The sequence below is a fragment of the Callionymus lyra genome, chromosome 12, assembly GCF_982586985.1.
Source record: "Callionymus lyra chromosome 12, fCalLyr1.hap1.1, whole genome shotgun sequence".
Taxonomy (NCBI): Eukaryota; Metazoa; Chordata; class Actinopteri; order Syngnathiformes; family Callionymidae; genus Callionymus; species Callionymus lyra.
The window spans coordinates 2,776,832-2,793,540 of record NC_141829.1 but is presented as its reverse complement, the minus strand read 5'-3'; the positions used below and the strand labels follow the sequence as shown (position 1 = coordinate 2,793,540).

Here is a 16,709-nt window from a genome sequence, read left to right as displayed (position 1 = left end):
GGCTAAGAAGATTACGGGCAGATAACCCAGATTATAGCAGGGGCTCAGCGCACGGACAAAGAAACATTTCTGTGGCGTTAATACGAGACCGCCTTGTTTGGAACGACGCGGACGGAGATGGAAATCTTATGAAGACAAACTTTCACATCATTGTTCTTGAAAACAAACCGTCAGACGAACGTAAAATATCATTTCAAATATCAAACACATCTTATATGTTCTCAACACGTCAGGTAGAAGTTAACACAAAAAAAACAAAACATCAAGTATGAACCTTTTAATGTGAGCAGCTTGTTGACATCACACGACATCAAACACTATCTTAAGAACACAAACCTAAAAATCCATCTTAAATACTGACAAAGTTTAATCATGTATCTTATTTCAAGACGACTTAAAAAAAATCCTACGTTGAATAAGGCCGTAAATTTTTTTAAAAAATGACAAAAATAATTCAAGTAAACACGACAATCTTTTGTCTCGAGAGTGAAGTTCAAGTGAGAGATCCATCTTTTCGAACTTAAAGATTCTAGTTATTCCGCGGCAGATGTCGATAGAACACAGACGGGGTTTGAGTTCTATCGACTATTCTCAGTCCGGGAGGTTTGTAATGCAGCAGGACTTAAAGTTTCATGTGGTTCAGAACATTCTTGACTCTTGACACATGCATATCTTCAAAACCTGTTTCTATAGCTTTAGTTTCTTCATTCGGTAAATTATTCCGACCATGAAACGACATCATCAACACCTGCTGGGATAAAGATTTTACACTTAAACCGTCAGCGATTCTTTGGATGAATGAACGAAGTCATGATTTTTTTGGGGGGGAACTGCAGTTTAAGTGGAGTCAGCATCGAGCGTAACGCCTCCTCGAGTGACTCCTGTGTCGGCTGCTGCTGCGCCTCCTGCCTCTGCGAGCGCCACGACTGTGACTCCGCCTCTCACGGCTGTGACTCCGCCTCTCTCGGCTGTGACTCCGCCTCTCTCGGCTGTGACTCCGCCTCTCTCGGCTGTGACTCCGCCTCTCTCGGCTGCTCCTGGAGTTGCTGCGACGGCCGCGCCGGTGGCTCCACCCCCTGCTGTCGCTCCTGCCACCGCTGCTCCTGCTCCTCCCTCGGCTGGAGCCGGAGCTCCTGCTGCTGTGGCTCCGCCTCCTGCTGCCGTGGTTCCTGTGGCGACTGCCGCTCCTCCTGCTGGAACGCCTCCTCTTGTCTCCGCTGTGGCCGCTCTTGTCTCGACGCGACGCCTCCTTGTCTCGAGTTCTATCCTTGCTGCTTCTGTTCTTCGCGTCCTTGACGCCCTTCTTCCTCGCGCCTTCTTCCGCTTTAGTTTTCCCGGACGCTTTCCTGCGTTTTTCTCCTCTGCCGGACGAGAGCGTTGACGTGTCGCCGGCGTCGAGCTTCTCGTGGGCGACGTCCCGATCCGTGCTCTCCTCCGGGTTCTTCTTCATCAAGTTGCAGAGGAGTCGATCTCGGAGCTGCTTCTCCCGGCGCTGGAGCTCCAGCGCTCGCTGCTTCTCCGTCTCCACCCTGCTGAGCTCCTCCTCCTGCTTCCTGCGACAGGCTTCCAGCTCGTGGAGTCGCGCCAACTCCTCCTTCTGTCGGAGCAGCTCCTGCTGCTGCAGCTCCTCTTGCTGGACCCTCTCCTTCTCCTGCTGCTTCTGCTTCAGTGCCTGGACAGAGTTGGAATATATTTGACCAATTAAAAAACATCGTCACATCGACAAGAAATTTGCAACAACATATTTAAGATTGGAGAAATTTTACTTGTATTTTATATGCTTGAAAGTTAATTTTCTATTTTTAATGATTGCATTGTTTTTCAATTGTGTTTTTTATTTTGTCAGTTTGTGTTTAGTTGTTTTTATTTTGAAGGAATGTAATTTTGTACTTGATATTTTTGAAACACAGTATTTTGTTTTATCTGACATTAAGTGCTGCAAGAAGTTTTAATCTTTTATTTTTGATTAATAGAGAATCCATCTCTTTAATACAAGGGTGGACAACAACATTTTCTTCCGAGGGGCCACATTACATGCTGTGATTGAAGTGAGGGGCCGTCGATGCCAAGTGAAAAAAGGGACAAAGATAAATGTCCTGAATATTATGTGAAAAGAGAAAATAAAGAGTAAGGATATTGGAAAGTTTAAAGATACCAGGACCAAGTTACTGTTCCATGGTTGCAAGTACGACTCTTGTCCACAAACACCTGAGGTGTCGATGAGTTTCTCCTGGATCGGCCCAGAGATGTTGGGGTACCTTGGCTCGCGTCAGCAGCTCGGCCACCAGTCGAATGGACTCCAGGTTGCGTTGAGCGAGCAGCAGCCGTCTTTCCTCCATGGCGATTTTCATCTGAAGCTTCTTCTGCTCCTCTTCCTGTTGTTTCCTCACTTTCTTCAGGTTCTTCCTCTCCTCCCTCTCGATGACCTTTTGCTCACGCTTTCGTATTCGCTCCTCTTTTTTCCTCTCCTTCTCCTCCTCTTCCTGCTCCTTCTGTTTCCTGCCAGAAGTCAAGTTGGACATATTTCAAGTTGGTCAAATGAGATTTTATCAAACAATTTTTTTTATTTTCCTCTCTTTCTTCCTACCTTTCATCTTCTTTACGACGCTCCTCCTCCTCTTTTTCCTGTCGCTTCTTCTCCTCCCTCTGTCGCTCCAGCTCCCTCAACTTCTGCCTCTCCAAATTCCTCTTCTTCAACGCGGACTCGCTCAGATGTTTGCTGCGGTCAAAGGTCACCTGCAGAATAAATTCATAAATATTTTGCACTTTGTTAAACTTTGGCTAAAGGTTATACGGGTCAAAGGTTAAACACAGTGATAATTGATTGTCTCGAAGGTGATTTGAGTGAAATTCCTCATCAAGGATGCAGCTGTGGATTAAAGACTAAACCTACATGAATAAAGCAGCAGATCTCATCTCGCTAAAAGGCTCTAAAGCTGCTGATCCATGTTAAACACAGCAGCGCCGCTGAAGTCCTCGACTAATATGTACTCAACCATACAGAACATTTATTGGTGTCAGTGTTCGTTCAATGTTTCTGCAAATCCTTTTTTTTTTTAAAGACTCTTTTTAGGAAAACTACAGCTTAAAGCAATTTACATTTAATGCCATTTGAAATTAAAATAACTTAAATAAAAATTAACTCTATAGGTCTAGGGCCAACTTTCCACACTTGTTTATTCTAACACTACAGTGAAATTTCCCTCGACTTCCTTCGTGCTTATTTAAAACAAAATATTATGCAGGAAATACATCGGGCCTCGTGAACGTTGCTTGGTAACGATTTCATTAATTTCATCATTAAACGTACACATTCCCATGTTGCCCGAAGCGAACGTCTCATAACGAAGTTGAATTAAGTGCATCTGCTCCCAGATTCCCAGCTGCAGCCGCTTCATTGTATCGTTAGTTCCGCTATTGAAAGGTCAATTATTTTTAATGAACCAATGTTAACAGATATTTTTAGCATTTGAAACCAACAAGATCGACTCATGTGTTCACATTAATTCGATTCATTAAGGCATTATTGTGGTGTAACTGTAAAAGGTTTGCATTTAAAAAAGGACATTTTATTTATTTTTCTGGTAGCCATTGCATTGCTTCAACTTGCCTTAATATTACAAGCCACGGCTTTGCCATCTTCTCCCTTCAGCATCATCTTCATGCCTCGCAACGTGTCCATGGCTTTGGTGAAGCCGCCGTACTCCTGGTACTGAACGTACGCCTCGAAGTTCAGGTGCCCACCGAAGCTAAACGTGTTGAAGTTCTTGTCGAGCATCTCCTCTCTGTACGGGTCCAACATGGGGATGTCCACGTTTCTCACCTGGAGAAAGATGGAGAAAAACGACAGTTAATTAAAACAATAACTATAGATTGATAAAAACAAGTTTAAAAAAAACGCCTTTTTAAGTTAAGACTATCTGTGTTTATTTTGATGTAATGGCTGTAGAAGAGTTTAAACAGGTTCAATGGAAATTAGGACAAAAACACAACTGGGTTTTTTTTTTTACCACAATGAACCTTCACTTCTAGTCTTTTGTTAATTTCTTTAAAAAAAAAAAGTATTTCTCTAATTTCTGAGTTCACTGTTCAAGTGTTGGGACCTTTGCCAGTGAAACTGAGAACACCTGTTGGTTTTTTCACCTCATGCTACAGCCATAGCTTGGTCATGATTGAGACTCGCTCTCAAAATTTGACACAAAACAGCATTTAAACAAAATTATTTTCAAACTTAATTCACTCTGCAATGGGAGCGCAAATTAAAAGCTATTGCTCAACTAAATTGTCAATAACAATAACCAGTCCCAATTTATTCAAAGAGCTTCAACGCATTGTAGTGTTTTGACATGTTCACATAGTGAAACCGACTTTTTCCGTCAATGATTATTGTAAAAGGACAGATACCTGGCCGAAAGCCTCAAACACGGCAGTCAGGACTTCTTCCGAGGGACGATCCGGGAACTGACTGTCTTTCTGACTGAACCACCGACAGGGAAGTCCCTCCAGGTGAATGGTGTCGGGTCTCTCTCCTGGCAACGTCTCGTTCATGTCCTTTGCATCCCGAAAGAAGGAGTCCCAGTCGTGCCTCGTGGGAAAGTCCATCTTATTTTCAAGAGCTCGAACCTGCAGTGAGAGAAGAAAGTTTGTTGGACTGGAGAAAGCTATAGTGGATATTTCCTAACTCGATATTACCCAGAGACAGGTTTAGCAGTAAGAAAACTTCTATAATGACACAATATAAAACCCAAAGATCATTGTGTTGATTTATCTTTAGTTATTCTTTTTAATAAAACTGTTCCTAACCCAAGGAAGTTAAAGTCATCACCCTTTCTCCACGGGCTCCCGAATGAAATAACATAATGCCACCTTATGTGCAACCACATTTTGCCTTCATATTTTGTATATTCAATGTTTGTATGTTTTATATTCTCTTTTTTATGGATTTATTTTGTCATTGGATTTTTTAAATACCTTTTCTTTGTACTGTGTGTTGCCAGCACTGTTGAATTTGAATTTGATAATAAACATATTCTTATTCTAGTTTAGGCTGAATGTGCTTGGTTCTCTTTTTCTGTTTATTTTGTGTGTTATCTCCTTCATTCTTTGACTGCCACCACAAAACGTACCTTCAATACATCAGTAAATCCACTGAGTTTGATGGTCTTCGCATCCAGACGACTCAATATGCTCTTCACCACCGTTCTGTTCTCCACCTCTCCTTCAAAGCGGATGAAGTCCATGGTGCTCTTGGAGATTCTCAGGCCTGAAAATTGATCCGGGGCAACCATGGCCTTGACCCTCTCCATCACCTCCCAGTTGGAAATGCTTTTCCCAGGCAGCTTGAGTTGAGGCAGCGCCACGCTGATGGTCATCTTAGCGATGGGTTTGAGGTACAAGTTGTGCGCTTCGGAGAGACACACCGCCTCGGTGATGTCATGGACGATGGTCGTCATGGCTGTAGGTCGTGCAGGAAGCTGAGAGTAGAGAGTAGGCAAGCGTTAAAAATAGTAAATACAGTAAAAACATTTTCATGAATAAAAAAAGGATTTCTTTGAGACTCTAACATTCCACTGTATTGATATATTTTTAATTTTGGGACTCGTGATCCACTTGTTAGGATAAAGATGATTTTCTCTACTAAGATTATGTGATCATCTTTACATATAATAAAAATCCTTAAATTTTGATTAAAACAAATGAATGATCCCAGTCAATGATATATTATATATATATATATATATATATATATATATATATATTACATAAATAATACATAAGAATGCCATTGATATTGGGACACAACTTGACCGGTTAAATTTTATTTAAAAAATGTAAAGTCTAGTTTCAGATTCTACCAGTTGAAGCTTTTATTTTGGTACAAAGTTACCTGAAGAGTTCACACCTTGATATTGCTGTAGTACATTCTTCTTTCTGTCATGGTCAAGGTTACTCCTGGACCCTGGTTGCTTGTTAACTTCATCTTTTTTTCAATTTAAATGCTGTCTTTTTTATAACGATTTAATTACTGATTTGCTCGATGAAGCTTTTTGAAACTCCACTTTGAAGACAAAAGAAAATATCTTTCCACCTTAATAGCAAGATGGCCTAGATTACAATTTTAAAGTGTGTTATTCGGTAACGGAACATGATGACTTATACTTACTCAAGTAGGTACTAACACTATGAATTCTTTATTCCAGATCTGTCACTCTCACTGGACCTAAAGACACATATTATAACCAACTATATAGACACTCATTCTGAGAAGTTGGAGACAACTTGGGTAAGATCAACCAAGATGAAGACCAAACATTAGTATTGTGATATATAGTAAATCATTGTATTCGCATTTTGTCGATATTGTTCAACTTGTGAACAAATACAACATAAATATAGGTTTGCATGTTTGTTGACAAAGGTTACGCCATGTTTTAAAAATAGATAAACAATTGTGTGTGATTTACAGAGACGAACACAATGACTATAAAGTACTGAATAGTGAAAACCTTGACAAATACAGAAAATAAATTCTCCATAACATTATTTTAATTTATCATTAGATAAATCTTATTCTTAGCTAGGAGCTAGCGTTAGCATCCGGTAATTAGCAACCCTTTAAAACAGCGAGATTGTTGTTTAACTGACAATACATAGGACGAAAAATACAACAAAATTCAATACGAACCTTCCAAACACGATGATGCCTTGCGGTGATTTATGTGCTGCCAGAAATCTGCATGTTTGTGTCACGTTAGTGCAGAAGACAATTGGCTAGTTCCGGGATGATTCAACTCTGACCTCAGACGAAGCGCAGCTCCAACAGTGGGATTTACCTACAGCGACACCCGGCGGAAATAACTGGAATTTCACCCAATATTAACGTTACTTTTGTTTATATTATTGCAAGAATTGTAAACCAAGGGATTCATTGTAGTATTGAGAATACAGAATATAATGCATGAAATAAATATAAATTCATTCCATTAAATAATGTAAAATAAATAAATTAAATCGCTGAAGTGTTCTTGATCCAAACAGTAGTCGTTAAGAAGTTCTTGAACAAATATTTTCTTGTTTTATTTCATTTTAGACCCTTTTATTCTTGTGAGTGTTGATGCTGTTCATAATGTTACAGTTTGAACACACTTGTTCAATAAACAGTTTTTTATGATATAGTTCATTCACTTTGGTGGGTCACCCCTACAGGTCAAGTTACTGACGCCCTGCTGGTCAAGTTACTGACCCGCTACAAGTCAAGTCACTGACCTCCATCAGTTCAAGTTACTGACCTCCTTCAGGTCAAATTACTGACCCCCTGCAGGTCAAGTCACTGACCCCCTTACAGGTCAAGTTACTGACCCCCCTGCAGGTCAAGTCACTGACCCCCTACAGGTCAAGTTACTGACCCCCCTGCAGGTCAAGTCACTGACCCCCTACAAGTCACTGACCCTTCTCCTGGTCCAACAATCGAGTGTCATCGACTCTCACAACACGTCGTAAACTCTTCACCGAATGTTCGTTGCATTTTCGTTGCGTTTCCTGGTGGTGTTTGGACGGACGTCGTCTCCGTGGCGACCGCGCGTGGATTCGGGGAAACATCAGGACGTGACCCGTGAGAATCAGCCCAGAGAACGTTGGCACATTTTCCCTGAAAAGATGGCAGAGGAATTTACATAATAGGCATTAGTCCCCTCGCTGTGCATGTAGGTCAGACTCGGCTTCGATCAACAGTCACTGCACTGATGGAGGCCTGAGGCTGCAGGAGCCGCAGGAGCCGCAGGAGGTTCAGGAGCCGCAGGAGCCGCAGGAGCCGCAGGAGCCGCAGGAGCCGCAGGAGCCGCAGGAGCCGCAGGAGCCGCAGGAGCCGCAGGAGCCGCAGGAGCTGACCCCTGACCCCTGACCTGAGACATGACACAACATCTAACATCAACATTGTTATTGTTTGTCCAACATCCGGGCGATGGAAGTGATGACTTCACAGTTTGATCTGATGTTTGTTCTTGATTTTACCTCCAGGACTATAGATGTAAACTAGAATATAAACTATATTTACTTATGACTTGAAATTGTCTTAAACAAAAAAGATCATGTATTGAAGTATGTAAGTGAGATCAGAAGTTTAATTTAACAATTCAAAGGTTAAAACTTCTATCATTTTATTTAAATTAAATTAATCAACATTAATGTATTTGATATAGTTTTAATTAATTCTTTAATTATTTGCCATTATATGCTTATGTGTCTTATTTTAATTTTAATTTATCGTGTTTTATTTTATGAATCTCTTTTTATTTCATTCGTATTATTTCATTTTTATATCATGTAATTCCACCAGGACACATCCCTGTTTACAACAAAGCAATGAAAGTTTTTATGATTCTGAAATATTGTTGTTATTTCTTTTTATAATTTAATTCAATAATTGTCTTTTTTGTTCAATAAAACCTTTTTTTAAATCTAAAAATGCTTTTTATGTTTAATGAGATGTTTTAATTTTATATTTTAAATTTGATGTACTCTTTAGGTTAAGTTGATGTAAACGCCACAATAAGTTACTATTATCTTATCTTATTACTATTTCTGTATTAATTGAAAGGTGGAAATTTTGGGTTTTTTATAACTAAATTAAAAACATTATTAATATAATATTTTTTACACATAGATTTAGATATTATTGTTCCAAAAATTCAAAATTAAATGTTATTAATGCAACATATTTTACTTCATAGTATTTTTAATTCAATATAAATGTTGGTGCAATGGGTCACCAGACAAAAGCAACAGAGCACAGAGATACTGCATCAAACTTTCAGCCAATCAGGTGACACACCGACGATCAGAGGACCTCTTTGGAAGAAGAAGAAGACGAAGAAGAAGAAGAAGAAGAAGAAGAAGAAGAAGAAGAAGAAGAAGCAGAAGAAGAAAAAAGAGGAGGTTCCATTGATCAAGATGATCAATTATTCAGCCTCAGCAGTCGAGGACAATCACTTAGTGTCAGCGCAGGAGAGAAGAACTTCATTAGTGAAACCATCACCTCATGATGAACGACACACACAGAAACACACTTACACACACTTAAACACACATAAACACACATAAACACAGAATAACTGGAGCCATGAAACGACTTTATTGCTCCTTCACACTCGTCAAGTTCACACACGAGCTGATGATCGACAAACGTTCACAAATAAATGACACAATAGAGAAAAAACTAAAACAAAAATACTTTAAATTCTATATTTTCATTTGGAAATTATTGGAAAATCAACATAGAAAAAAACAAACATTTATTTATTGTTAAATTCAAAACAAGATTTTTTCGTTTTCATTGATTTTATCTTAATTAATATTTTTCATGCCATTTATTTTCAACAAACTTGTTTTGTGTTTAAAAACTTCTTTTTTTTTCGAATCCTTTACATTCATTTCTTCACTTTTTTTAACACATTTTTTCAACATAAATCATTTTAATTTAGTAACTTCACCTTTGATCCATATTTAGTGAATTAAAAACAAAATATTTCACTATGAACAGCAAGAATCAAGATCATTTCGATCACATTTGTTCTCAACATTTACGTCGACACCTTGTACGACGACGCGTGGAATGATTGGAGGTACGTTAGTTACAGTGAATAAAACTTAACATCATCACAAACTAACTGCAGTTTAGCACCGACGTAAACAAAGAATCTCATCCTCACTGAAAGTGTCAAGTGCGTCACAGATTAAAAACTCTTTCATTTTGGCGTCAAACGGCTCCTGAAAGAGTTGATTTATTCAGTACATTCTGACAAAGTTGTTAAAATTGTGCTACAAATATGTTCATCAAAACTGACTTGAAACTGTGTGTCAAGAGTTTAAAAAAAACCCTGCGACTAAAAAAAGATGTTCAAACAGCAAATTGGTCCCATTTGTGACTCGTGCTATAAATAACTGTTGTATGGAGGTACATTAGTGCCATCGCAGTATCTGACGTTGAAACTGTGAAATGTTTTATTGTTTTTTAAGCATTGAAATATTTTCCTACATAATTAAATTCAATTAAATGTAACATACATTTTTTTAAAGTACATTTTTAAAGACTCGAACATTTTCAATGCTTAAAAAACATTTCAATAAGTTTCGTTTGAGTAAATGTACTGAATAGTCAAAAGGCACTGATGAACCTCCATAAATTCCTGACTCTATATAAATAACTGAAGAGCGATGTATGGAGGAACATTAGTGCCATCACAGTATTGAACGTGTCAAATGTTGAAATTTTTCTTATTGAAATATTGTTTTTTAAAACAATTCATTAATTTAAAAAATAAATAAATTCCATTACATGTCATTTTTTTAAGCAAATTTTAACCATTTAAATACAATATAAAAATGGCTACAAATAAAAATATTGAATTTATAACATTTCTTTTTTGGAATTGTTGGAATTAGAATATTTTGATGTAAAAAACAATGAATTAATTTTGAAAGTCATTATTACATTTTTCTATTCAATAATTAAAAACAAAAACAAAATCAACTTTTAAAATTAAATATTATTGAATTAAATCATATTGAAAAATATATTTAATGCTAAAAAAAACAACATTTCAATAAGTTTCGTTTGAGTAAATGTACTGAATAGTCAAAAGGCACTGATGAACCTCCATAAATTCCTGACTCTATATAAATAACTGAAGAGCGATGTATGGAGGAACATTAGTGCCATCACAGTATTGAACGTGTCAAATGTTGAAGTTTTTCTTATTGAAATATTGTTTTTTAAAACAATTCATTAATTTAAAAAATAATTAAATTCCATTACATGTCATTTTTTTTAAGGAAATTTGTTTTTTAAATTATTGTTTATTTTTATACATTTATTTTTAAAAATTACATTTTCTCAAATTTTAGCCTTTTAAATACAATATAAAAAATGGCTACAAATAAAAATATTTAATTTATAACATTTATTTTTTGGAATTGTTGGAATTAGAATATCTTGATGTAAAAAACAATGAATTCATTTTGAAAGTCATTATTCAATTTTTCTATTCAATAATTAAAAACAAAAACAAAATCAACTTTTAATTTTAATTAAATATTATTGAATTAAATCATATTGAAAAATATATTTAATGCTAAAAAAAACAACATTTCAATAAGTTTAATTTGAAATATTAGGTGTAACTGATTCATGTGTTCCTGAAGAAGTGAAGATAGTGCGACAACAGTCGTCTGCAGCTTATATCGGTGATAAACGTCTCTTCATCCGAACAGGTTAGAAAGCGGTCGAGTTCTGACCGGACTGACAGGAAGTTCTTCTCCGTTCGCCACTTCCCCGCAGTCCCTGAGGGAGGCGCTGTGGATGATCTGAGCTCGGGGTCGGCCTCGATGCAGGCGAGCGTTGAGTCGACTCAGAGACGACTTCCTCTGAACCTTGGCCCGCCCGGCGGAGTCCTGGCTCGCCTCGGCGGGCGGGTTCAGGAGGCGGTTCAGGTTCCCCTGCAGAACTTTAGGGAGTCGCCAGCCGCGCACGCCGCCGCCGCCATGGCCGCCCTCGGGGTCCGACCCCGGAGACGTGACCTTGTCCTGCAGGTCCAGCGGGGCCGGGAGATACTGGATGGCCCGTCGACCGCTGTAGTCTCTGACCTCAGGGTCGGCATCCCAGTCTGACAGCAGCTCGCGGACCACCTGTCAATCACAGAGCAGGGATTCAAACCTGCAACCGTTGTCATGAATCGTAGTCCAGATGGTCAAGAGAGTTTGAGTAGAAGGTCGGCAACGTTATCGTTCAGGGTAAAAAAATCTGTTTAAAGAATGAGAAACGCGTGATATCCCAGCCATGACTGAGGACGAGAGGATACAACTGAAGGGTTCACCTTATGTTTCATTTTTTGTGTTACATCATCGGAACCAACCAAATACTTCAAAATCAAGCGCAATTCAAATCGTTTTTTTTTTTTATCATAGCTAGTTTATGATTTATATTTAAAGCAGCTCAATCGAGCGACGCCAGTGGTAGTGTTTAGACGGGAGACTACATTTCCCATGAGCACTTGCTAAACGTGGCAATAGTTACCATGTACCGGTTTGTAGCAGTTGATGAATGAAGGATGATACTGATGAGGTAATGAATCAGATTGTGGAGAATTAAATACTATATGACGGCTTTGAAAATAACATAACTTTAGCTTTGTTTTTGTTTGTAAATAACATCACTTTAACTTTGTTTTTGTTTGTAAATAACATCACTTTAACTTTGTTTTTGTTTGTAAATAACATAACTTTAACTGTGTTTTTGTTTGTTAATAACATAACTTTAACTTTGTTTTTGTTTGTAAATAACATAACTTTAACTTTGTTTTTGTTTGTAAATAACATAACTTTAACTTTGTTTTTGTTTGTAAATAACATCACTTTAACTTTGTTTTTGTTTGTAAATAACATAACTTAAACTTTGTTTTTGTTTGTAAATAACATAACTTTAGCTTTGTTTTTGTTTGTAAATAACATAACTTTAACTTTGTTTTTGTTTGTAAATAACATCACTTTAACTTTGTTTTTGTTTGTCAATAACATCACTTTAACTTTGTTTTTGTTTGTAAATAACATCACTTTAACTTTGTTTTTGTTTGTAAATAACATCACTTTAACTTTGTTTTTGTTTGTAAATAACATAACTTTAACTTTGTTTTTGTTTGTAAATAACATAACTTTAACTTTGTTTTTGTTTGTAAATAACATAACTTTAACTTTTTTGGAAAAAAACAACACATTCTAAATAAAAACTAGAAACATGAAAGGACCAAGTACAGCTCCTGAGCCGTTGATAGGTTGATTCTATTTCCTCCTTCAGTAGAAGAATAGAAACAAACTCATTATAAATAAATGATTTTTTTTTTTAAATATATATAATTATTTTATTTATTATTTTGTATAATTTAATTTGTTTCATTTATTTATTATTGTGGTTTTAATTAAGTATTAAATAAAGAAACTTATAAAATAAACATTTATATATTTTTTAAGTGAACATTTAAAATTTAAATGAATAGAATATTCTAATGACACTGATGTTCTTCTATATGTGACCATCTGTCAGTAAAATAAATAAAATATCAAAATAAATCAATAGTTAATGTCGTTGTATTTCATCTGGTTACGACACGTTTATTATTTATGAGCCTGGAGAGACTGGGGGTGTATCATGTGACTCACGTGTATCACATGACTCAGGTGCAACTCACCTGTGTGTGTCCATGCATGGCGGCCAGGTGCAGAGGTGTGTATCCAGCGCTGGACCTCACGTTGACGTTCACACACACGCCGTTGTTCTTGGCGAAGTCCAGCAGGTGCGCCAGCAGGCGGGCGTTGCCCTGCTTGGCCGCCCAGTGCAGGCACGTGAAGCCGGTCACGAAGTCCCTCTTGACCAGCAGACCCGGCTCCACGGCCAGCAGGGGCTGCAGACTCTCCCACAGACCGTCCGAGGCGCACAGCATCCACTCGTGCTCCAGCGGGTCAAGGGTCACCGAGGCGCAGTCGTCGTCCGCCGTCGACGACAGGAGAGAGAAGGCGTCGCCGTCGCTCCGCAGGGAGTCCCGGTAGCGAGTCCCGCGGTGGATCATGGACCTGCGGACCTGAACGGAACCGACGTCAGTGTCTGTGTGGAAGTCAGTGACACCAGAACCTTTTACATCTTTTAACTCGTGTTTCTTTTATTGTTGTTTTTTTTAAGTCAATCATTTTTTTTTAATTAATTTAATTATTTATTTATTTATCGAAAGTTGAATTTGTTTTTTCACAATTGAATGTAAAATATAAATCATTTCAAAATTGATTCATTGTTTTACACATATATTTCAATATTCCAATTATTCATAAATACATTTTCTTAATTGAATTTCTTTGAGAAATATATATTTATTTTTATTGAACACAATCATGTGTATATTGAAGGGGTTGAATTTGCTCTATTGTCAATATTAAACTATTATTTTATTATTTTACTTATTTTATATGATTGAATTTAAAAGGCTACGAATTTATTTTTTTTATTTTGAATTATTGGAATTAGATGATCAAACTCTATGTGTAAAACAATGCATACAAATTAAAATAAAATTTCAATAAAGTAATGATTAAAATAATCATTAAATCCTTCATTTATAAAATTGTTACAAGAGTTACATTAAATTCAAAAGTCGCTGAGACCAGTACCTGAGGAGAGCTGCTCATCATCAGCTCGATGAAGTTCCTGCGACTTCCCTTCGGCGTGTTGACGTCGAACCCGTCCAGACCCTCCAGAGCGCTGTCCTCGGACAGGCAGCTGGTCAGCACGGCCCTCTGGGAGCCCCTGGACACCCGGCGGGCGGCTCTCACCTGCTGGCCCAGGCCGGTGGGAGGGTCCGGGTCGTGGAGTCCGATGACGGGGGCCGACTCTCGCCTCCTCCTGTCCCGCAGCCTCACCTCCGCGCCACCGGGGGCAGCAGCAGCTGAGCCCGAGGTGTGGGCGGAGCCTGAAGCTTTGTTTCCATTGGCCATCGTTTTGTCCTCCGTGCTGGAGGCGACTGAGAGAAGAAGATAAGAATCATTTATTTAAGGTTTCATGAAACAGTTAAACATCAACTCTGAACGATGCTAGAGTCCACTGTATCCTCTCGTCCTCAGATATCACGCCGTATTTCAATCTTTCTTTGGCTGCAGAGAACGACTGCTGCCATCTAGAGGCCAAAAGTTTATTTTCAACACAAAAATAAACAAGTGTTCATTGTAAAAGACAGAATTATTGTACCTTGTCCAAAGTTATTGGAATATAAACCATAAAACAACTGTTTTAAAATAAAAATATGGTTTGAAATCTCCCCCAAAATAGATAAAAATAATAATACATTTAATTGATTGAAACAAATAGATTCAGTGCTTCTTGAAGAATATAGCTATACATCACTCGCTTTCATCATGTGACCATAATTGATAAAGGTTTGGACAATAAACAAAATGATCGTAAACACAGTGGAAGTCGAAGAGTTAATGTTATCATGTTATCATGTTTCTGAGGTTGTAGTAATTAAAATAAATAAATAAATAAAATGAAACTGAAACTGAAGGAACATTTTCAAACATTATAAACTATGTGTTTCTTTCTTTTTTCTTTTACAGTTCACAGAATTTACAGTTTTTACAGTTTTACAGTTTTTTTAGACAAATATTTAATGATATATTTTTAAATATCTGATTTAAAGTGTCTCTATCTCTTCATTATTTCTTTATTTTACTTCGAATATGTCATTATTAATGATCTTATAAACTCCTTCAGCTTAAACAACATGTTTAAAAAAACAATTGTTAAAAGTGAAGAATCACTAGAGATAAACTAAAACAACATTTTTTTGAGACAGAAACTATTTGTTTTGGTTATGATTGAAGATTATTGTTACGATTATTATTATTGTATTTAGGAATGATTTATAAAAAACAAAGGTGCACATGGAAAAACTAAATCTAGCGATAAATAAAAGTAAAGTACATTAATATAATTGTCAATAGATTATGTCGCTTTAATATAAAGTGAGAAAATATATTTTCAATCCCCTTTTTTTAATAAGAAAATAAACAAATAAAATACAGATAAAATACACACACATTATTAATGATACATAATTTATAATAATACATTATTAATAAATATTATACATTTTGGGGGTGTTTCTTTCTTTTTTCTTTTACAGTTCACAGAATTTACAGTTTTTACAGTTTTACAGTTTTTTTTAGAAGAATATTTAATAATATATTTTAAAATGTCAACAAAGCAAATCTACACTTTTATATGTTTTAATTTGAAAAACACATTTTTTGTCAGAACAAGGATCTACGTCCGGAAATGTCATAATTGAATGTTTTACTTGAATATTTTATAGTGAGATTCACAAATAACTGATGAAAAATATCAATAATAATGCAATGAAAACATCAACATCCCATAATACTAACACCCAGCATTATTCTGAACCAGAGGAACAAGAGCTGCATGATACATGTTCTTAAAATGGGTCACTAGAGCTGCACACATCAAGTCACACACGCGTGACGTCACAATAACCTCTGAATCCCTGGCCGTGACGTCACTGAAGGTCCAGGTGTTGTTCTCACCTGCGTCTCCGTTCAGCTGCTCTGTTGTCTCCGCGTCTTCTGGGCTCAGATACACGTACTTCACGCCGTCCTCCACCTTCACGACCCCCGCGGCGTCCACGACCCCCCTCACCAGAGCCCGACCCTCCTCGCCCCCCGTGAGCCCCCCAGACTCGGACATGAAGTGATCGATCAGGTCCATCTGTCGGACCCTCCCTCCTCTCTGGCGCAGGAACTCCTGCACGGCCTCCATCATCCTGGTCCCGCCGAGGGTCTAGACCAGGTTCTGGTCCAGGTTCTGCTGCGAGGCCATCACGGCTCGGTGTCGCTGACCGAAGCCTTCGTCTCTGACATCATCATCATCATCTTCATCTTCATCCTCATCCTCTCCTCCTCCTCCTCCTGCTGACCGCTGCTGGAGTCCAGCCGATAGAGGGCGCTCTCGAACGGATGCTGCGTTGGGGCGCATCACGTAAAAGTCCAGTGACTGAAGTAACAAAAAACGTATGCGAAATATATCTTGGTGTTCTGATGAAAAATTAACCGAAATATCGGTATATACTATAAAAAAGTAAAAATAATATGCATCT

The 16,709-nt window shown here is 37.7% G+C and overlaps 2 protein-coding genes across 2 annotated transcripts; both read right to left on the bottom strand.

Moving 5' to 3' along the window:
* Positions 1 to 262: 262 nt before the first annotated feature.
* Positions 263 to 6,798, bottom strand: akap17a (A-kinase anchoring protein 17A). Its single transcript, XM_087804117.1, has 7 exons — positions 6,686 to 6,798; positions 5,127 to 5,474; positions 4,405 to 4,623; positions 3,611 to 3,823; positions 2,588 to 2,736; positions 2,259 to 2,499; positions 263 to 1,672 (listed from the first exon to the last, which is right to left on the bottom strand). The coding sequence occupies exons 2-7, from the start codon at positions 5,451 to 5,453 to the stop codon at positions 848 to 850; spliced, it is 1,974 nt and encodes a 657-aa protein (XP_087660243.1). The 5' UTR covers positions 5,454 to 5,474; positions 6,686 to 6,798; the 3' UTR covers positions 263 to 847.
* A 4,456-nt stretch (positions 6,799 to 11,254) lies between these two features.
* On the bottom strand, positions 11,255 to 16,375 carry sowahca (sosondowah ankyrin repeat domain family Ca). Its single transcript, XM_087804543.1, has 4 exons — positions 16,141 to 16,375; positions 14,209 to 14,558; positions 13,239 to 13,628; positions 11,255 to 11,682 (listed from the first exon to the last, which is right to left on the bottom strand). The coding sequence occupies exons 1-4, from the start codon at positions 16,373 to 16,375 to the stop codon at positions 11,257 to 11,259; spliced, it is 1,401 nt and encodes a 466-aa protein (XP_087660669.1). The 3' UTR covers positions 11,255 to 11,256.
* Between the last annotated feature and the right edge of the window lie 334 nt (positions 16,376 to 16,709).

Coding starts and splice junctions, on each gene's coding strand:
- akap17a (XM_087804117.1), bottom strand. CDS start 5,453: ATGACGACCATCGTCCATGACATCACCGAGGCGGTGTGTCTCTCCGAA. Junction 4,624..5,126: donor GATTTACTGATGTATTGAAG/GTACGTTTTGTG, acceptor CTCTCACTGCAG/GTTCGAGCTCTTGAAAATAA. Junction 1,673..2,258: donor AGCTGCTGACGCGAGCCAAG/GTACCCCAACAT, acceptor AACTCTGTCCAG/GCACTGAAGCAGAAGCAGCA.
- sowahca (XM_087804543.1), bottom strand. CDS start 16,375: ATGATGGAGGCCGTGCAGGAGTTCCTGCGCCAGAGAGGAGGGAGGGTC. Junction 13,629..14,208: donor TGATGAGCAGCTCTCCTCAG/GTACTGGTCTCA, acceptor GGTTCCGTTCAG/GTCCGCAGGTCCATGATCCA. Junction 11,683..13,238: donor CCATGCATGGACACACACAG/GTGAGTTGCACC, acceptor TGTGATTGACAG/GTGGTCCGCGAGCTGCTGTC.